The sequence below is a fragment of the Hypanus sabinus genome, chromosome 21 (genome assembly GCF_030144855.1).
Source record: "Hypanus sabinus isolate sHypSab1 chromosome 21, sHypSab1.hap1, whole genome shotgun sequence".
In the NCBI taxonomy this organism is placed as follows: Eukaryota; Metazoa; Chordata; class Chondrichthyes; order Myliobatiformes; family Dasyatidae; genus Hypanus; species Hypanus sabinus.
Window position 1 is genome coordinate 66,031,309 of NC_082726.1, and position 22,617 is coordinate 66,053,925.

At 41.9% G+C, this 22,617-nt stretch overlaps 2 protein-coding genes across 3 annotated transcripts in view; one reads left to right on the forward strand and one right to left on the reverse strand.

Moving 5' to 3' along the window:
- Positions 1-22,617, forward strand: part of wdfy4 (WDFY family member 4) — a 306,893-nt gene that overhangs the window by 209,373 nt on the left and 74,903 nt on the right. The window contains exons 44-46 of the mRNA XM_059946114.1: positions 4,799-4,919; positions 6,818-6,903; positions 6,986-7,045. Of these exons, the coding sequence (XP_059802097.1) occupies positions 4,799-4,919; positions 6,818-6,903; positions 6,986-7,045 (267 nt within the window). The remainder of the gene's footprint in view (positions 1-4,798; positions 4,920-6,817; positions 6,904-6,985; positions 7,046-22,617) is intronic.
- lrrc18a (leucine rich repeat containing 18a) overlaps positions 1-22,617 on the reverse strand; it is a 70,970-nt gene that overhangs the window by 42,066 nt on the left and 6,287 nt on the right. Inside the window, exons 2-3 of one of the 2 annotated variants that reach the window (XR_009507319.1) lie at positions 13,005-13,178; positions 6,180-11,029 (exon numbers count right to left, since the gene is read on the reverse strand). Coding sequence is in view for 1 of the 2 variants with exons in the window: in XM_059946771.1 (XP_059802754.1) it covers positions 10,255-11,025 (771 nt within the window). In the remaining variant the exon portion in view is untranslated. Of the gene's footprint in view, positions 1-4,949; positions 11,030-13,004; positions 13,179-22,617 lie in introns of those variants that run through there. The other variant, XM_059946771.1, reaches the window with a different exon arrangement.

Consider the following 22,617-nt stretch of genomic DNA (forward strand, 5'->3'; position numbering starts at 1 on the left):
TGGGAAGCCTTTTAGGACCAAGATGAGGAGAAACTTCTTCACACAGAGAGTGGTGAATCTGTGGAATTCTCTGCCACAGAAAACAGTTGAGGCCAGTTCATTGGCTATATTTAAGAGGGAGTTAGATATGGCCGTTGTGGCAAAGGGATCAGGAGGTATGGAGAGAAAGCAGGTACAGGGTTCTGAGTTGGATGATCAGCCATGATCATACTGAATGGTGGTACAGGCTCTAGGGGCCGAGCGGCCTACTCCTGTACCTATTTTCTATGTTTCTATATATCTATATTGGTACCAACAACATAGGCAGGGAAAGGGAGAAGGTCCTGAAGAGAAAATATAGGGAGTTAGGCAGAAAGTAAAAAAGCAGGACCTTCAGGATAGTAATCAGTTTGCTGCCTGTGCTGCACACCAGTGAGGATAAGAGGAGAATTTGGCAAATGAATACATGGTTGAAGAATTGGTGCAGGGGAAGGGTTTCAGATTTCTGGATCATTGGGATCTCTTCTGGGGAAGGTATGACCCGTACAGAAAGGACTGGTTACACCTGAAACCAAGTCGGACCAATATCCTTGTGGACAAGTTAGCTCGAATATTTGGGGAGGGTTTAAACTAATTAGGCGGGGGGGGGGTGGAAATTGAAATGATCATGCTGAGGATGGGGCATTTGGTATACAACTAGATACAGTGTGTAATGAGATTGAGCAAGGACAGGCAAATGATAGTGCATCATTGCAGTCAGTGCGATAAGTTAAAGTGTAACCCAGAGCCAAAATCAAAAAGGATAATGAATACAGGACTGAAGGTGTTATATTTAAATGCACACAATATATGGAATAAGGTAAATAAACTTGTAGCACAGTTACAGATTGGCAGGTATGATGTTGTGGGCATCTGAGTCATACCTGAAAGAAAATTACAGTTCGGAGCTTAATATCCAAGGATACACATGCATTGAAGGGACAGGCAAGTAGGCAGAGGGGATGGGTGACTCTGTTGGTAAAATTGAAATCAAATCCTTAGAAAGAGGAGACTTGCTGTAGGATTGGAAGATGTAGACACCTTGTTAGTAGAGTTAAGAAACTGCAAGGGTGAAAAGGCCCTTACAGGAGTCTTTTTTTACAGGCTTCCAAATAGTAGCCAGGATGTGAGCTACAAATTACAACAGGAGATATAAAATGCAAAGTAAAATTTATTATCAGAGTACGGACATGTCACCACATACAACCCTGAGATTCCTTTTCTGCAGACATACTTAGTAAATCTATAGAACAGTAACTGTAAACTAAACTGTAAACATCAGGAACTGCTAGCTGTAAACAAGCTATGAAAATGCAGATAATAAATAAATAGCAATAAATAACAGGCATGAAATAACAAGATAACAGAGACCTTAAATGAGCATTGTTATCTCCTTTTGTTCAAGAGCATGATAGTTGAGGGGTAGTAACTGTTCTTGAACCTGGTGGTGCAGGTCCTGATGCTCCTGTACCTTCTATCTGATGGCAGCAGCGAGAAAAGGGCAGGGCCTGGGTGATGAGGTTCTTTGATGATTGATGTTGCTTTTCTGCTTTTCAATGTTTTTTACAGGAACATTGGCATGTAAAAAGGGCAATGTTGTGATAATCATAGGGGATTTCAATATACAGGCAGATTAGTGCTGGATCCCAAGAGAGGGAATTAGTAGAATACCTGTGAAATGGTTTTCTAGAGCACCTTGTAGTTGAGCCCACTCAGACATCAGCTATTCTGGATTGGGTGTAATGCAGTGACCCAGATTTGATGAGGCAGTGATCATAATATGATAGAATTCACCCTGCAGTATGAAATAGGATGTATCAGAATTACATTGGAATAAAGGGAATTACAGAGGCATGAGAGAGGAGCTGGTGAAAGTTAATCGGAAGGGAACACAAGCAGGGATGACAGCAGAACACAATGGCTGGTGTTTCTAGGAGAAGTTCAGAAGGCACAGGGAAGATGTATTCCAAAGATGAAGCAGCATTCTAAAGGGAGGATGAAGCAACCATGGTTGACAAGGGAAATCAAAAACAGCATAAAAGGAAAAGAGAAGGCATATAGTATTGTAAAACTAAGTGGGTAGATAAAGGATTGGGAAACTTTTAAAACAAACAGAAGGCAAATAAAAAGCCATAAAAAGAAAAAAGATTAAACATGAATGTAAGCTAGTCATTAATATAAAAGAGGATACAAAAAGTGTATTTTCAGATATATAAAGAGTGAAAGAGAGACAAGAGTGTATATCAAATCCCTGGAAATGATACTGGAGAGGTAGTAATGGGGGACATGGAAATGGCGGGGGAATTTTATAAGTATTTTGTGTAGATCTTCACTATGAAAGACACCAACAGAATGTTAGAAATGCAAGAATGTCAGAGAAATGAGTAGTTGTTATTACTAAGGAGAAGGTGCTTAAGAATCAAAGATCTGAAGGTACGTAAGCCACCTGGACCAGAAGGACTACACACCAGGGTTCTGAAAGGGGTGACTGGAAAGATTGTGGAGGCATTAGTAATGATCTTTCAATAATCACTAGTCTAGAATAGTTTTGGAGGACTGGAAAATTGCAACTATCACTCCACACTTTAAGAAGGGAGGGAGGCAGAAGAAAGGAAATTATAGGGCAGCTGGCCTGACTTCAGTGGTCAGAAAAATGTTGAAGTCTATTATTAAGAGTGAGGTTCTCGGATACTTAGAGGCACATGATAAAATAGGCCACAGTCAGCATGGTTTTCCAAAGGAAAAATTTTGCCTGACAAATTTTTTGGAATTCTTTGAAAAAAATAGCAGGCAGTATAGGCAAAGGAGAGTTGGTAGATGTTGTTTATTTGGAATTTCAGAAGGTCTTTGGCAAATGAAGACCTAACATATGAAGCTACCTAACAAGATAAAAGCCCATGGTGTTTCAGGAAAGATACTACCATGGATAGATAGAAAGATACTACCATGGATAAATAGAAAGCTGTAAAGCTAGTCAGCTCCATCATGGGTACTAGCCTCCGCAGTATCCAAGACATCTTCAGGAAGGCGACATCCATGATTAAGGTCATCCCCCAAACAGAACATGCCCTCTTCTCATTGTTACCATCAGGAAGGAGGTACAGAAGCCTGAAGACGCACACTCATCAATTCAGGAACAGCTTCATCTCCCCTGCCTTCCGATTTCTAAATGAAAATTAAATCCATCAACTCTACCTCAATACCTTTTTCTATTTATTCCTGTTTTGCACTACTCATTTAAACTTAATTATTTAACACATACACACGCACACACACACGCACACGCACACACACACACAGACACACACACACACACACACACACACGCACACACACACACAGACACACACACACACACACACACACACACACACACACACACACACACACACACACACACACAGAGTTTTTTCTGTATTGTTCATGTATTGTATTGCACTGCTGCCGCAAAGTTAACAAATTTCACGACATATGCCGATAATATTGAACCTAATTCTGATTCTGAGAAGACTGGTTGACTGGCAGAGGACATAGAGTGGGGATAAAGGAGCCCTTTCTGACTGGCTGCCGGTAACTAGTGGTGTTCCACAGGGGCTGGTCATTTTCACAATATATATCAACGATTTTCATGGAAGTATCAATGGCTTTGTGGCCAGGCTTGTGGACGATATGATAATAGGTTGAGGGCCAGCGAGTGTTGAGGAGGCAGGGTGTCTGCAGAAGGACTTAGACAAAAGGGGGAATGGGCCAAGAAGTGGCAGATGGAACAAAGTGTTGGGAAGTGCATGGTCATGCATTTCAGCTGAAGGAATAGGGGTGTGGGCTGTTTCCTAATTGGGGAGAAAATTAAAAAATCAGGGGTGCAAAGGAACACTGGAGTCCTCATTCAGATTCCTTAAAGGTTAACTTGCAGGTTGAGTCAATGATGAGGATATTAGAATTCATTTCAAGAGGACTAGAATATAAAAGCAAGGATGTGATACTGAGGCTTTATAAGGCATTGGTCAGACCACACTTGCAGAAATGTGAGCAGTTTTGTGCCCCTTATCTAAGAAAAGATGTGCTGACGTTGGAGAGGGTCCAGAAGAGGTTCACAAGAATGATCCCAGGAATGAAAGGGTTAATGTATGAGGAGCTCTTGATGGCTCTGGTCCTGTACTCGCTGGAGCTTAGAAGAATGAGGGTGGGTTGCATTGAAACCTATTGCATATTGAAAGGTTAAGAAAGAGTGGAGATGAGGAGGATGTTTCTTATAGTGGAGAAGTTTAGGACCAGAGACATAGCTTAGAATATTAGGATGCATCTTTAGAACAGAAATGGGGAGGTATTTCTTTAGCTAGACACTGATGAATTGGTAAAATTCACTGCCACAGCCGGCTGTGCAGGCCAGTTCATTGAGTATATTTAAGGCAGAGGTTGATAGGTTCTTGAGTAATTAAGGTGTCAAAGGTTGTAGGGAGAAGGCAGGAGAATGGGATTAAAAGGTATAATATATTAGTCATGATGGAATGGCAAGCAGCCCTGATGGGCCAAATGGCCTAATTTTGTTCCTATATCTTTTACTGTTAAGGACCAGACCCATCATAGATGGAGGACCAATCCCACCACACTCCGTATTTCACAGCCAGATGATTTGGACACCATGCATACCTGTGGCACCCCATTCACCATAGCATCTGTCCTAGCACAACGCAGAGCTTTGCAGTGGACTTGTTCTCTATTTTAAGAACTGCATTTGTTGGGCTTTTAATGTCAATGCCTTTCTGTATTTGCTTTGCAGTATTAATGATTCCTACATTTACGACATGTGCAATAAAGAGGCTGGTGGGAAAATTCCAAAATGTTCTAGATATCTTTGGAACGATGTTCAAGAAATCCAGCATCGCCGCTTCCTCCTTCAGGTAATCAAAGGCTTCTTCATCTGATCAGTGAAAACTAATCTGGTCAGTCAACAACACAGATGACAGTGATCACAAAAGAAGTCTCACTGCTCTATTAAATAAAACTCAAACAAGCTTTGCACTCAGGTTGCAGGAGCAACACCTTGTATTCCGTCTGAGTAGCCTCCAACCTGATGGCATGAACATCGATTTCTCGAACTTCTGGTAATGCCACCCCCCCTCCTTCACCATTCCCCAGTCCCATTTTTCTCTCTCACCTTATCACCTCCCTCTGGTGCTCCTCTCCCTTTTCTTTCTTTCATGACCTTCTGTCCTCTCCTGTCAGATTCCCCCTTCTCCAGGCCTGTATCTCTTCCACCAATCAACTTCCCAGCTCTTTACTTCACCCCTCTCCCCCTTGTGGTTTCACCTATCACCTTGTATTTCTTCCTCCCTTCCCCCCACCTTCTAAATCTGACTTCTCATCTTTTTTTCACCAGCCCTGATGAAGGGTCTCAGCCTGAAATGTCAACTGTACTCTTCCATATTGCTGCCGGACCTGCTGAGTTCCTCCAGCATTTTGTTTGTGAAGGTTTGCACTCAATCTGTACAAACTTCTGACAATGCTAATTCCATATACTGAACAAATACACAATGAATGAAGAGCCAAAAGATTTCTTCCAAACTGTAACTAATAGTATAGTAATAGGCATTTTATGCATAAAGGTTCATTAACTCAACCATAAGAGCTTCAAAAATACAATTTCACAATCACACACGAGGTGTTGCAAATGCTGGAAATCCAGAGCAAAACACACAAAGTGCTGGAGGAACTCAGTGGGCAAGGCGACATCTGTGTAAGGGAGCAAACAGCTGTCACTGAGTTGAGACCCTTCATTGGGACTGGGAAGGAAATAGGTAGAAGCCAGAGTAAAAAGGTGGGGGGGGGGACAAGGATGTGGTGATAGGTGAGGCCAGGTGAGGGGGAAATGGGTAGGTGGGGAGGGGATAAAGTAAGAGGCTATGTCCTTTCACAGTTTGAATTAAAATTAATCCCTAACTTGTTTTGTCATTACGTACTTCATAAATTCAAGCACATTTTGTTTAGAATTGTTGGAGATTTCTCCTGTCCCCACATAACTCTACCCCAGAGTAACATACACAAAAAATGCTGGAGAAATTCAGCCGGTCAGGCAGCATCTGTGGAGAGGAATAAGTAGTTGACCTTTTGGGCCAAAGACTCTTCATCAGGATGATTGTACTTCCTGAACTTTAACTCACCTCCCTGAAGCAGTATAGAGTGTCCACTTCGATCCAGATGGGTGCATCCCCAACCCTCTCTTCAGAGATCAGGTTCAAGGTCGCTGATGACCTGATTGAGTCTGCACGGTATCTGGGGAAGGGGGAAATCACACTGGTGGGTATTGTGGGGCTGGAGACCAGAGCTTGTGGTCTGATAGGTCACTAGATCTATGTTAATAGGCCAAAGGAGATTCACAGGGCTGATCAGTGATGGTGATGAGGAGAAATTGTCCTGGAGATAATCACCAAAGTTCAAAGTGAATTTATTATCAATGTATGTATATGTTACCATATACTACCTTGAGATTTATTTTCCTGCGGGCATTTACAGGAAAATAAATACAATAAAATCCATGGAAATCTAGACATAATCAAAGGTTGATAAACAACCAATGTGCAAAAGAAGGTCATACTGAGAACATGAGTTGGAAAGATCATAGAAAAGGTTCAGAGGATCAAAGGAGCAGACCTACTAAATAGGAAAGACTCAATCCAACTATAAATTGAATTTGTATGGTCATGTTACCTCATATCATTCCACTTTATATGGACTGTTTGAGTAATTACAATATTGAATCTAGGACCCTTTAACATTTTTTTTTATTCTTTACCTTTAGGATATTGCACTTGAAATCTTTTTAAAGAGTGGATTTACAAAGTTCCTCGTTTGCCATAAAAATGATAAGAAAAACATCTTAAAAAAGTAAGTATATGAATAAAATGATTCTTCTGTTGAATGGTGATTTTGTACTGAGTTTCTGATTGGTCTTCACTTTTCTCTGCAGATTCTGCACTACGATACCATCCTTGAAGAAAGGAAATCCTGATTCCATGAGGAACCTAGGGTGAGTTTATGCTGTTGACACTTCCTGATTGCCGCCTGAGTGCTTCTCATTCTGGTGTGCTCTCTACCAAGCAGGATGCCTAGTCTATTGGTCAAACCGATCTTTCTGTAGACCACTGCTCCAATGTTATTGTGTTAAAACAAAGTATATGTGAAAGTTGTTTGAAACTGATCAGAAGCCAAACTCCTCCAGCAGTCTTCCATTTATGGAGTCACAGACATATGCAATACAGAAAAAGCCCTTTCAGCCTATCGTGTTTGCACCAGCCATCACCTACTCATTATCACAGATCCTCCATCAATCTTGCTTCTTTTATTTTCACTAACTCCTCCCAGATTCAACCACACTGCCACACATTAAGGAAAATTTACAGAGGTAATTTCTAATTCCCTACCTTCCTGCAAGTCTTTGCAATGATAAAATTAGCTTGATTTGTCACACGTACATTGAAACTTACAGTGAAATGCGTCGTTTGCCTCAAAGACCAACAAAGTCCAAAGCCCACAAGTGGTCAGCATGCTTCTGGTGCAAAACAAAGTATGTCCACAACTTACAAACCTTAACCCACACATCTTTGGAATGTGGGAGGAAACCAGAGCACTCGGAGGAAACACACGCAAAGCATGGAGACAGTACCAGAGACACGAGATTCTGCAGATGCTGGAAATCCAAATCAACACACACAAATACTGGAGGAACTCAGCAGGTCAGGCAACATCTGTGGAAAGCAATCAACAGTCGATGTTTCAGGCCAAGACGTTTCATCAGGTCTGCTAATCACCAGTCCTGATAAAGGGTCTCAGCCTGAAACGTAGCCGTTCCAGAGGTCAGAGTCAAATCTAGATCTCTGAAATTGCAGTGCCATCCAAATAGATTCAAACCCTCAGTCTGGGTACTAATTTTAATAACCCTTCTATCTTAGCATCATTGATTGTATTGTGGTCTTGAATGTACTTTATGATCCACTCAATCTTCCAGGAAAATAATTTGCTGTATGGGTATCAAAGTCCTTAAGCTGTACTCTTGCCTTATAACAAGGCAGTAACCTCAGTTGGCACTTGGTCAGAAGTCTTAAAGGCTTTTACATCAAAGATTCTCCTGTAATGAGAAGGAACTTTGAATTCCTTTCCTTCAAAACCAATAGTCATCTCATGACAGAGTCATTTCACTTTCCTGGGAATCCTCAACAGGCACATAGATATACCACTGAATGTCCAGGGGATCATAGACACAGGTCCTACATGTCCTGACTCGTGATGCCAATAATGGGTCTGTGTAGAGTTCAAAGTAAGCCTGATTTCTGACTCACTTCCATGGTCTCTCCACCAGCAGTCAGGATCTAATCTCTGAACTTCTCAAATTTCAATCCTGCAAACATTTAGAAATAAAACTAAAGCAAATATTCACAGCTTCACACTTGTACAGTTTATTTCTTCGTATTGCCAAAGTAGTGAATGTTTCAAATAATAATATTCACAATCTTTGATGATTTAACTAACTAGCTTTAGAACTCCTTGGTGTACCTCACAGGGCGCTTCCTCATTTAAACTCAAAAATTAAAGTGACAAGCTTGTGGTCCATTCTCTATGAGCTCAACCTTTACATTGTTAATGATTTTTTTTTTGTACAGCCATTGCTTAATGTAATTTAATAATTTAAACCTTATATTTTATAAACTGCTGTCATCTTTCAGATAATTCCATTTGTCGCAATCAATCTGTTGACTTCAAATGATTAGTCACTGAGATGAAACATTTGAAATATGAGCATGGAATGTAAAAAGTTTTCCTCCGAACACCCTGTAACAACATGAACATTGCTGAATGTTTGCTTGTGATGTGTTAAGGCACTTTTCAGAAATATTCTTAATAAATAGCATTATTAGAGAAAAAATCTTAGAGATACCTTTACAATCTTACGGTAAATACACAAGAGATTTTGCAGATGCTGGAAATCCAGAGCAACACACACAAAATAATAAAGGAACTCAGCAAATCAGGCGACATCTATGGAGAGGAATAAACAGTCGACATTTTGGGCCGAGTGTCCTGATGAAGGGTCTCGGCCTGAAATTTAGACTGTATTCTTTTCCATAGATGCTGCCTAACCTACTTGGTTCCACCAGCATTTTGTATGTGTTACTTTACATTTCCATAGCGATAAAATTGGAGTTGTTAGTGACCTTTACTGACAGCATCTAAACAAACTCCTAATTTGGAGCAAATGTCTTTCACTGAACATTAATACTTATAATCAGAATTATGCAACCATTTATACACAGAACTAGAACTCATAATCAGATTGCTTACTATAATAGATCCACGTAAAGACAGAGAGATACTGTTAATTAACTACTGCTGTCCCAAATCCCTTTAGAATGATGTTATTCATTGCTATTACACAAGCTCATCAGTTCCAAGATAAAAGCCTGTGTGGTTAGTGTCTTATCTATTAAGGGTGTGGTGTCCATTGCTGAGGATGCATTGTGCTTGACGAGATAGACAAAAGCATCCCCACATGTTGCCCGGTGTCATCAGAGAAGGCCATTTTGTGATGGTTGATTGTGAGGAATGGATGTATGCAAAACGAGCTATTGTATTGACAGATTTCACTGAGCATGGAACCTGTGCTCTGATTAGGTGAATGCCAAACCGCGCCCACAGCAGGTAAGGCACTCGTCACTACACAGGTTGCCCACAGTGTGCAGAGATTTTCACTGTCTTCAGTGACTGCATGGACATGGTTTTCATGGGAATTCTGAAACCCTGTAATGAGCATCTGTCCAGAAAGCTCATTGACTTGATATCAAGATGTCACAGAGCAACAGCATTAAAACACCTTGCTGCAGGACGCAAGCGCCCGGTCCTAACTTCCCCTTGAAACACTTCAAACCTATTTCATCTTGCCATGGTTTCCTCCAGCAGTGAGATTGTTGTCAGTGTCAAACCTTGTGAGCCAAGCACAATGGTGTTTGAGGACCAGGCCACACGGAGACCAAGAAGCTATGTTGGCAGGGAGAATTTCCAATGCATCAAGGTCTTTCAAGGCTGCCAGGGTCACTTACCGAGGACAAACCTTTTTGCTTAGGGGACAACACAAAGCTCAATAGAAGTACTGAGTGGATTGAAATCTAGGGTTCTCAGATAATTGGTTTTATTGCTGCTGAGTCATTTTTAGCCTAGTCGCAGAGATTTATTCACCTTACAGACTTATTCAGTAATTCTCCACAAGACCTCATTTTGTTTGGCGACAGAGTTGGGTGTAATGAGACCACTGAAGTCAGGCTCCTCCTCCAGCTCGGTAAGCTGTTTCAGCTTGTTCCATTTGTCCCTCTCTCGCTGTAGCTTCTTAAGGCAGGGGCGACATATCATGTTTTTCCTGGCCAGGTAAATATCCCCAATCCGATCAATAGGGTCTATCGGCTCTTCAGGTACCTGTGGTGTGGTGAAGGGATTGCGCATCACGTTCAGCTTCTTCAGTTTTGGCAGCTTGGTGATTTTCTCCGGCATGTAGGTGATCTGGTTGTCGAACAGCCCTAACTCCTTTAGTTCTTTCAGCGTGCCAATGGTGGTCGGAATCATTTCCACCGAGTTCAGCCCAAGGTTCAGGACTCGTAGATTTTTTAACTGAGTGAGCTCTAAAGGCAAGCCATCAGTGGTGAGCTTGTTATTGGACAGGTCTAGGTAGTAAAGTAATTCCAACTGGCCGATATTTTCCGGTATTCTCTCTATCTTATTTGTGTGAAAATCAAGGTACCGCAGCCTTGGAAATTTATTGATGTAGTCTGGAATTTTTTTGATCATGTTTCTGCTGAGGTCGATTTCTTCAATGTCGGTCAGTTTCAGGATGCACTTGGGGAAGGTGGCAATGCCCATGTTGCTGAGGTCCAAGCGCCGTTTTCCATCCACGGTGATCTTCATGGATTTTTTTGCCATTTTCAGAGTAATTTTTTTCCCCTGCGCACCTTTCTTTTTTGGCATCTTCCTGCATTTTTTAGAAGAAAGAGCAACAACAGCAAAAATAATCGGTCAATATCCTTAACTCACACAGATAGAACCAGCTGTATTGAGTGACATAGTCGTTTCAGTGTGCAGGACCTTTTGTACCCACAGCTTCTACAGTTTCCTGCCTGTATAGAGTCCTGATCAGTGTTCAATTCCCTCCGCTTTCTGTAAGGAGTCTGGACATTTTTCCCATGATCGTATGGGATTCCTCCGGGTGTTCCCATTTTCACCCACATTCCAAAGACTTACTGGTTAGGGTTAGTAAGTTGTGGGCATGCTACATTGGCACTGGAAGTGTGGTGACACTTGTGGACTACCTCCAACACACCATAGGACTGTGTGTATTATTGACACAAAGAATGCAATTCACTTTGCTTTAATGTTTTAATATGCATGTGATAAATAAAAGCTAATCTTTTAATCTCTCTTTAATCCTTTCCTTTCTCTCTCTTTCAAACTGTACCTCATAATTATATCATTTGTAAAGTCAGGAAAACCATCTTTTCTAGAGTAACACACACAAAGTACTGGAAGAACTCAGCAGGTCAGGCAGCATCTGTGGAAAGGAATAAACAGTTGATGTTTTGGATTGAGACCCTTCATCAGGACTGTAAAGGAAGGGGGAATATGCTAGAATAAGTGGTGCGAGGGGGAAGGAATACAAACTAGAAGATGATAGATGAAGCCAGGTTAGGGGAAAGGTAGGTGTTTTGAGAAGGGTGGCTGGAATGAGAAGCTTCTGAAGGAGAAGGAATCTGATCGGAGAGGAGAATGGACCATGGGAAAAAAGGAAGGTGGAGGAGCACCAGGGAGTGGAGAAGAGGGGAACCAGAGAGGGGAATGGAAGAAGGAGGGGGAGGGGGAAAATTACTGGGAGTTAGAAAAATCGATATTCATGCTATCAGGCTGGAGGCTGCCCAGGCAGTGTATGAAGTGTTGCTCCTCCAAGCTGAGAGTGGCCTCATCTATTCCAGGACTCCTGAACAATTACAATTGGGGTAGTAACATGTACAACAACTTAAGGTTGATCTTAATGGTGATTCAGTGATACTAAATGTCAACAACTTCGCGCAGGGAGACACAAGGTACTGCAGATGCTGAAATCAGGGACTGCAATGAAAATTCTGGAAGAACTCAATGGTTCAGGCAGCATCTGTGGAAGGAAATGGGCAGGTGATGGTTCAGGTGGAGACCCTTCATCTTCATAAGGAGATGGGGGGAAGGGGTAGAGCCAGAGCTGTGTCTCAATCCGAAATGTGGGCCATCTGTCTCTCTCTACTGATGCTTACCACTTGTCTGGACTCAGTAGTTCCTATCTCCAGCCCCTTGAAGCTAGACTTCCAGGGCCAAAATTAATTCACCCTATTCACAATCAGACCCAAACCCACATTGCTGATCTTCGTGAGTAGTTTCTCCCATAAACCCTCCCATCACTGATTGTGATCGGTTTGAAGGCCATCAACTTAAGTGAAATGCCCTACAGTACCCACCAGTGAAAGATTGTTCTTGTTTACAAAGGAAGGTGATTAACTTTTTAAAACATAGAGGAACAGTTGTCATGCATAAGTGTCCTGACAAACACTTCGAATGTGATCTAACATAAAGAAATGGGGCTGAATTTCACTGGGAGCTTGAGCAGGTTACAGCTGACTGCTCTGTAGCCGACTTCGTACAACATCTCTTAATTGTGCTAAGGTGGTGATGAATGATTGTTTGGGAAGCAATATGGGTTTCTCACATACATACCTTTCCATTAAATGAATTCCCTTACAAGCCCTAAGGGACGCTGGCTACTCATTAATCATATTCAGCCATGTGCAGGGGATTCTGAGACAATAACTAATCCATCCAGCTAATTTCAATTATCCCTCTTGGAAGGAAGAGACGAAAGAACAAACACGGTGTAATAAAGTCCCCTTAATCCATCCATAAAATTTGTCCAAAGACATGCTTACAGTTTTTAATCTGCAGTCGCAGAGTTGGAAATGCGATTCGAGAAGCAGCAGTGACACACAGCTTGAATGGTTGCCTCCTGTGAAGGGGACCCTGCGTCAGAGCAGACGACCTGTTCCGAGTATCATGGAACCGTAGACCCAAGTTGTTTCTTTGTTGTTTGATTATATCATGGACTGAGGAAAAAAAAACTTTGATTTATATAGTGCCTTTCACTACTAACTAGTTGTGAAGTCTCTTCACAGCTAGAATGTAAGACAGATACTCAGTGGCCACTTTATTAGGAACACCTCATTAATGCAAATATCTAATCAGCCAATCATGAGGCAGCAAATCAATGCATAAAAGAATGCAGTCATGGTCAAGAGGTTCAGTTGTTGTTCAGACCAGACATCAGAATGGGGAAGAAATGTGATCTAAGTGACTTTGACTGTGGAATGATAGTTGGTGCCAGATGGGGTGGTTTGAGTATTTTAGAAACTGCTGATCTCCTGGGATTTTCAGATATAACAGTCTCTAGAATTTACAGAGAATGGTGCAAAAAAACAGAAAAACACATTCGGTGAGCGGCAGTTCTGTGAGCAAAAACACCTTGTAAATGTGAGAGATCAGAGGAGAATGGCCTCAAGCTGACAGTAACTCAGATAATCATACATTATAACACTCAACATTTTGAACACTGAAGTGGATGGGCTACAGGAGCAGGAGAGCATGAATGTACACTCAGTGGACACTTTATCAGGATGTATCTACTAAAGTGATCACTGATCACTGAGTGTAGAGCAACCATTTAGTGCTGAGTCACCTCTGACTGAGTTCAAAGGTAGCCACCCTCAGCCCCAGGAATGATCATCAGCCACAGGGCAGACCATCAAGCCAATGCTTTCAAATTCAGCAGCACTAAAGAAATTCAAAGATTCAAAGTACAAAGTATAAATGTAGAATACAACTCTCAAAATTGTCCGAGTGTAGAACCCATTTCATTTAACCACTATTCATAGAACAGACCCATCAACCCACAATGTTGTGCTGACCTTTTAACTGCTCTAAGATTAATATAACCCTTTCCTCCCACATAACCCTCTATTTTTCTGTCACCCATGTGCTTATCTAAGAGTCTCTTAAATGTCTGTAATGTATCTGCATCTATCACCACTCTCGGTGGTGCATTCTATGCACTCACCACTCTCTGTATAAAGAACTTGCCTCTAACACCCCCTTCCATACTTTGCTCTAATCACCTCAAAATTATGCCTCTTCACTTTAGCCAGTTCTGTCCATGGAGAAATGTGCTGGCTGTCCACTCTATCAATTCCTCTTTTCATCTTATACCCCTGCATCAAGTTTTTGCTGATAGAATCTGCCATTATAGGTAATGTTAGAGATCTAGAAGATTATAAGGCTAACAGGAAGGAGCTTAAGAAGGAAATTAGGAGAGCCAGAAGGGGCCATGAGAAGGTGTTGGTAGGCAGGATTAAGGAAAACCCCAAGGCATTCTACAAGTATGTGAAGAGCAAGAGGATAAGGCATGAAAGAATAGGACCTATCAAGTGTGACAGTGGGAAAGTGTGTATGGAACCAGATGAGACAGAAGAGGTACTTAATGAATACTTTACTTCAGTATTCACTATGAAAAAGGATCTTGGTGATTGTAGTGATGACTTGCAGCGGACTGAAAAGTTTGAGCATGTAGATATTAAGAAAGAGGATGTGCTGGAACTTTTGGAAAGCATAAAGTTGGATATCTTGCTGGGACTGGATGAGATGTACCCCAGGCTACTGTGGGAGGTGAGGGAGGAGATTGCTGAGCCTCTAGCGATGAACTTTGCATCATCAATGGGGACGGGAGAGGTTCTGGAGGATTGGAGGGTTGAGGATGTTGTTCCCTTATTCAAGAAAGGGAGTAGAGATAGCCCAGGAAATTATAGACCAGTGAGTCTTACTTCAGTGGTTGGTAAGTTGATGGAGAAGATCCTGAGAAGCAGGATTTATGAACATTTGGAGGGGTATCATATGATTAGGAATAGTCAGCATGGCTTTGTCAGGGGCAGGTCATGCCTTACGAGTCTGATTGAATTTTTGAGGATGTGACTAAACACATTGATGAAGAAAGAACAGTAAATGTAGTGTATATGGATTTCAGCAAGGCATTTAATAAAGTACCCCATGCAAGGCTTATTGAGAAAGCAAGGAGGCATGGGATCCAAGGGGACATTGCATTGTGGATCCAGAACTTGCATGCCCACAGGAGGCAAAGAGTGGTTGTAGTTGGGTTGTATTCTGCATGGAGGTTGGTCACCAGTGGAGTGCCTCAGGGATCTGTTCTGGGACCCTTACTCTTCATGATTTTTATAAATGACCTGGATGAGGAAGTGGAGGGATGGGTTAGTAAATTTGCTGATGACACAGAGGTGTTGTGGGTAGTGTGGAGGACGGTCAGAGGTTACAGTGGGACATTGGTAGAATGCAAAACTGGGCTGAGAAGTGGCAGATGGAGTTCAACCCAGATAAGTGTCAAGTGGTTCATTTTGGTAGGTCAAATATGATGGCAGAATATAGTATTAATGTTAAGACTCTTGTCAGTGTGGAGGATCAGAGGGATCTTGGGGTCCAAGTCCATAGGACACTCAAAGCAGCTGTGCAGGTTGACTCTGTGATTAAGAAGGTGTACGGTGTATTGGCCTTCATCAATCATGGAATTAATTTAGGAGCCAAGAGGTAATGTTGCAGCTATATAGGATCCTGGTCAGACCCCTCTTGGAGTACTGTGCTCAGTTCTGGTCACCTCACTACAGGGAGGATGTGGAAACTAGAAAGGGTGCAGAGGAGGTTTTCAAAGATGTTGCCTGGATTGGGGAGCATGCCTTATGAAAACAGGTTGAGTGAACTCGGCCTTTTCTCCTGGAGCGATGGAGGATGAGAGGTGACCTGATAGATAGGTGTATAAGATGATAAGAGGCATTGATCATGTGGATAGTCAGAGGCTTTTTCCCAGGGCTGAAATGGTTGCCACAGGACAACACAGGTTTAAGGTGCTGGGGGGTAGGTACAGAGGAGATGGCAGGGATAAGTTTTTACTCAGAGAGTGGTGAGTGCGTGGAATGGGCTGCCGGCAATGGTGAAGGCGGATACGATAGGGTCTTTTAAGAGACTTTTGGATAGGTGCATGGAGCTTAGAAAAATAGAGGGCTGTGGGTAACTCTAGTAATTTCTAAGGTAGGGACAAGTTTGGCACAGTGTTGTGGGCCGAAGGGCCTGTATTGTGCTGTAGGTTTTCTATGTGACGAGAGGGTGTACAGGAGTGAGATACACCAGCTAATTCAGTGGTGTTGCAGCAACAACCTTGCACTTAACATCAGAAAGATCAAAGAGCTGATTGTGGACTTCAAGAAGTGTAAGACAAGGGAACACAAACCAATTATAATTATCATGTATTACGAGTACTGCTGCCACAAAGTTAACAAATTTCATGACATATGCCGATGATACTAAACCTGATTCTGATCTCTCGTCCTTCTTCACTTCAAAGAGAAAAGCCCGAGATCATTCAGCCTATCCTCATGCTCTCTAATCCAGGCAGCATCCTGGTGAATCTCCTCTGCACCCTCTCTAAAGCTTCCACATCCTTCCTATGATGAAGGGATCAGAAATGAATGCAATATTCCAGTGTAGTCTAACCAGGATTTTATAGAACTGTAACATTACCTCTCTAACTCAATCCCTTGACTAATGAAGACCAACATACTATATGCTTTCTTATCAACCCTATCAATCTGAGTGGCAACTTTGAGGGATCTATGGACGTGAATCCCAAGATCCCTCTGTTCCTCCACACTGGTAGGAATCCTTCCATTACCCCTGTTCTCCGGGTTGTTCCGGTTTCCTTCCACATTCCAAACGTGCATGGGTTAGAAGGTTAATTGGATTGCACAGCCTCATTGGGCTGAAAGAGCCTGTTACAGTGCTGTATTTCTAAGTAAAAACTATAAATAAATAATAGAAGAAACATGGGTATTGCAGGTGCTGGAAAGCTAAAATAAATACTGAGAGTATAAGGAGAGCAGTGATGGTGAGCAAGCTGATACCACAGAGTGTCTCCACAGCTATTCTGCTGTGTGACTCCAGAGTGTGCTGGTATATTTATGATGTTCTGATGTTTTTCAAGAGGAACGTGAAGGAATGTGGAATAATGAACTAATAAGCAGGTTGGAAGTATATACAGTATCAACATTTGTATCTACGTGTTTCTTGTCACTTGCCACTCATTTCCAACTCATCACCTGCAGCCTATTTAAACCCAGCTCTCTTCCACAGTCTTTTGTTCACCCAATCCCAGCCTTCACTTATTCCTAGCCCTCAGTTACCCTTTTACCTTTTAGTGTTAAGTATCTGGTCTGTTTTATTTTGTGGTTTGTCGAGGCTTGTTATTTTGCAGTTTATTATTAAAGTGATTGCCTACCGTTAAATCGTCTCCACTGCTCTGCATTTGGGTCAAGCTTCCTCTTCAATTCATGATGCAGCAAGGATTTTTGAGCTGACATCAATTTTGGACAGCATAAGTTTTAACTAACTGGAAAGTTTTAGCTACACAGTCTCAGGCACTAGGGGAGTGCTAGTAGAATGTAATTTTAATTTGAGATGTGGAATTGGTGACAACAGCAAGTTATAGATCAGTTGGAAATATCGATAGAGAAATGGCAGATGGAGTTGAATCTGGGCAAGTGTGTGATGTTAGTCAGAGATAAGAGGAAATCGTACAGTAAATGGCAGGACCCTGATCAATATTGATTTACAGAGGAATCTTGGGGTGCAAGTCCATAATCTAGCAGCACAATGGACAGAGTGATAAAGAAATTGGTCTGCATTCTCATCTTCATCAGTTGGGACATTGAAAACAGCTTTTGTTCTGCTGTTATAAGACTATTCACCCTTATACAATAAGATGGACTCTTGACTTCATAATCCAGCTCGTCATGGCCATGCACCTTATTGTCTTTACATATCAACTAACTATCTAGCTATCCTCTTTTCCTTCCCTCCACTTTTTTTTTTGTTCTGGCATTTTCCCCCTTCCTTTCCAGTCCTGAAGAAGGCTCTTGGCCTGCAACGTTGACTGTTTATTCCTTTCCATTGATGCTGCCTGACCTGCTGAGTTCCTCTAGTACTTTGTGTGTGTGTTGCTATGGATTTCCAGCATCAGCAGAATTTCTTGTGTTTATTATTGTCTGCCTGCCTGTACTTCCTCTGTATCTGTGACACTTTATTCCATTGTACTGACTTCGCACCCTGATGTGGTGAAAGTGATCTGTATAGATGACATGCTAAACAACATTTTTCATTCTACCTCTATACACGTGACACTAGTAAACCAATTTACCAAAACATTTTCAAATCATGTTGTAGCAGTATCAATCTTTGGTTAGGTCACATTTGGAGTAATGGGCATACTTGTGGTGATCTCACAATAGGAAAGGTTTGGAGGCTTTAGAGAGAATACAGAAGAGTTTCTTGCCCAGATCAGAGAGTGTTAGCTATACGAATCTGAATCAGGTTTATTATCACTGACAAATGTTGTGAAATTAGTTGTCTTCTGGCAGCAGTACAGTGCAATAAATAAAATATACTGTAAATTACATTAGAAAATATATGTAAAAAATGAAATAAATGAAGGCAAAAGTAGTGAGGTAGTACACATGGGTTCAATGACTGTTCAGAAATCTGACGAAGGTGGGAAAGAAGCTGTTCCTAAGATGGTGAGAGTGTGTCTTCAGGGTTCTATACCTTCTCCCTGATGAGAGTAATAAGTCAAAGTCAGCATGGTTTCTTTAAAGGGAAATCTTGCTTGACAAATCTGTCAGAGTTCTTCGAGGAAGTAACTAGCAGGGTGGACACAGGAGAAGCAGTGTGAGTCATTTTCTTAGGTTTTCAGAAGGTACTTAATAAGATGCCACACATGAGGCTGCTTAACAAGATAAAATCTCTTAGCATTACTGGAAAAATACTGGCATGGAGAGAGGAATGGTTGAAAGACAGGAGGCAATGAGTGGGAATAAAGGAGGACTTTTCTGGTTGGCTGCCAGTGAATAATGGTGTTCCTCAGGGGTCAGTATTGGGACAAATACTTTTCACATTGTTAGTGTTTTAGATAGTAGAATTGATGGCTCTGTGGCAAAGTTTGCTGATGTTACAAAGATAGGTGGAGGGGTAGGTAGTGCTGAGGAAGCAATGCGATTGCAGCAGGACTTAGACAAATTGAAAGAATGGGCAAAAAATTGGCAGATGAAATACAATGTTTGGAAATGTATTATAATGCAGTTTGATAAAAGGAACAAAAGTGCAGACTATTATGGAAATGGGAAGAAAAATTCAAACATCAGAGGTGCAGAGAGTCTTAGGAGTCCTTGTTCAAGACTCCCAAAAGGTTCATTTACAGGTTGAGTCTGTGGTAAAGAAGGCAAATGCAATGTTGCCATTTATTTCAAGGGGAATAGAATATAAAAACAAGGAAATAAGGAGATAATGCTGAGGTTTTATAAAACACTAGTCAAGCTGCACTTGGAGTATTGTCAACAGTTTTGGGCTCCATATCTTCGAAAGGATATGTTATCATTGGAGAGTTCAGAGGAAGTTCACATTGATGATTCTGAGAATGAAGGGGTTAACATATGAGGAGTGTTTGGCAGCTTTGAGCCTGTAATTACTGGAAATTAGAAGAATGTGGGGGGGATTTCATTGAAACTTACGAATGTTGAAAGGGCTAGATAAGGTGGATGTGGAGATGATGTTTCCTCTAGTGGGGGTACCCAGGACTAGAGGGCACAGCCTCAAAATTGTGGGGGCAACCCTTTAGAACAGAGGTAAGGAGGAATTTTGTTAGCCAGAGAGTAGTGAATATGTGGAATGCTCTGCCACAGACAGCTGTGGAGGTCAAGACTCTGGGCATATTTAAAGCGAAAATTGATGGTTGGTCAGGTCATCAAAGGCTAAGGCGAGAAGACAGGTCTATGGGGTTGAGTGGGATTGGCAATCAGCCATGATGGAATGGCAGAGCAGACTCGATGGGCTGAATAGCCTGATTCTCCTCCTATGTCTTATGGTCTGATGAGAAGAGGGAACATCCTGGGTGATGTGGGTTGTTAATGACAGATGCTGCCTTTTTGAGGCATTACTTTTTGACGATGCCCTCAATGGTGGGGAGGCTAGTGCACAAGATGGAGTGGACTGAGTTTACAACCTTCTACGGCTTTTTCCCATCTTGTGCAATGGCCCACAGGAAAGGTTGGAAGAGTTTAGAATGTTTTGTCTGGAGTGTTGGAGACTGAGGGGAGATATAATTATAAGAGGCATAGACAAGGTAGATAGTCAAAATATTTCCCCAGGGTCGAAATGTCAAATTGATGCCACAAGAGGAGAAATGTTTAAAGGAGATTTATGGGGCAAGTTTTCTACATGATGTGGAGGGTGCCTGGACACATACTTTTGGGGGAGGTGGTAGAAGAAGAAATGACTGAGGCATTGAGGTAGAAACACAAATAGGCAGGGAATAGATAGATATTGATTGTCTATTTATGTAGGCAGATTGGATTAGTTTGGCACCATGGTCATTACAGACATTCTGGCTGAATCGCCTGTTCTTGTGCTGTACTGTTGTTTGTCCCATTCAGAGCCATGGCCACAGCTGTCATTTGCACAACAAAATTGTTCTACAGCAAATTTCCCAAGCACTTAGCAGCCAGTTCATCAGAAACCCCATGACTGGGCTCGGCATGAAACATCGACTGTTTATTCCTCTCTATAGATTCTGCCGTGCCTGCGGAGCTCCTCCAACATTTTGTGCGTGTTTCTTTGAGTTAAACTTGGCATTTTATTCTGTGTTCTAGTGAGCTGGTGGAGAGCGAAGGAAACCACAATGCATTTTCCCAGTTGGTTCAGGTTTGATGTGGGTGTTGAGTTTACTGTGAATGACGTGTTTATAGCGTGGAGATCCACGACAGACCCTCAGCTTCAAGCTAAAGTATGAACAGATTTGTAAATCGGTCACAGATGGGGCCATGGCAGAAATGCTGTACAGATTACATGTGTATCCCACAACAATAGCATTGTTCCTTCCAGTTACCATGAGAGTTAATGAACAGCTCTGATAATACTCAAGCCCCTTTGGCCACAGAGAGCTGATAAGGAAATTCGAAGCAAATTTCTCTCCGTATAACCCCAACAGCCACCCCAACACTGAACTGATTCCACAACCTATGCAGTCACTTTCAAGGACTCCAATTCATGTTCAGAATCAGAGTCCTGTTTAATATCGCTGGCTTCTGTTGTGAAATTTGTTGTTTTGTAAATTTCTTGTGTTGTGTGAGGCTATGTTGCATTCATGCCAGGACCACCAGACTCAGAAACAGTTCCTGATGCAGTCAACAGATGCTGTCCAAGTTGCATGCCATCTTGGACAATGACTCCCATCCACTCCATAATGTACTGGTTAGGCACAGGAGTACATTCAGCCAGAGACTCATTCCACCGAGATGTAACACTGAGCGTCATAGGAAGTCATTCCTACCTGTGGCCATCAAACTTTACAGCTCCTCCCTTGGAGTGTCAGACACCCTGTGCCAATAGGCTGGTCCTGGACTTATTTCCACGTCATGATTAACTTATTATTTAATTACTTATGGGTTTATGTTGCTATATTTCTTCACTATTCTTGGTTGGTGTGGTTGCAACGAAACCCAATTTCCCTCGGGATCAATAAAGTATGTCTGTCTGTTTCCCCAAGCAGTAAGGCTGATCAACACCCCCACCCACTAACCCACCCCTCCACACCCCAAACCACCAATACCTTATCATTTCCTGTCAGTCACCTTTATGTACAGATACTCCAATGCTCAACATCACTTTATGGATATACAGTAAATATTATTATTATCGTGTTCTTTATCTTATTGTGGTTCTTTTTTGTGCTGCATCAGATCTGCAGTAACAATTATTTCATTCTCCTTTACACTTGTGTACTGGGAAAGACATTAAACAATCTTGAATCTTGAAGCCAGTTCAGACATCTTGAAGGGAAGACATGGCTGTAATGAGAGGAATGTGAGAACCAGCTTGTTCTCAAAACATTTTTTCCTTCTAGATATTTAGACTGAGGGCACCTGAGATAACTCTCTCTGCACTTTTGTGAAGAAGTCCAGTGGGCTTTATAGTGTCCGTTACTAGGTCTGATGAAGCCCTGGCTTAACATTTCATCCAATGCTCAGTGGATTAAGCATGATAATCTTTCCAAGATGCTTCGTGGGAGGGTTGGTGTCACATAATTAGAGCAGGTGAATAAAGCTTACTCAGAAAGGTAGGTGAGTGTGTCTAAAAGGAGGAGTACGAGTGAGAGAGGCAGAGAAATTTAGCAGGAAATTGCAAAGGGTAGATCCTGGGCACCTGCAACCTTTAGACTCTCTTTCAAAGACCTGAAGACACTATCAGGATGAAATGGCTAACACGAGAGAGCACAGGTTTAAGACGCTTGGAAGTAGGGACAGAGGAGATGTCAAGGTTAAAGTTTTTACACAGAGAGTGGTGAGTGCATGGAATGGGCTGCCGGTGACAGTGGTGGTGACAGAT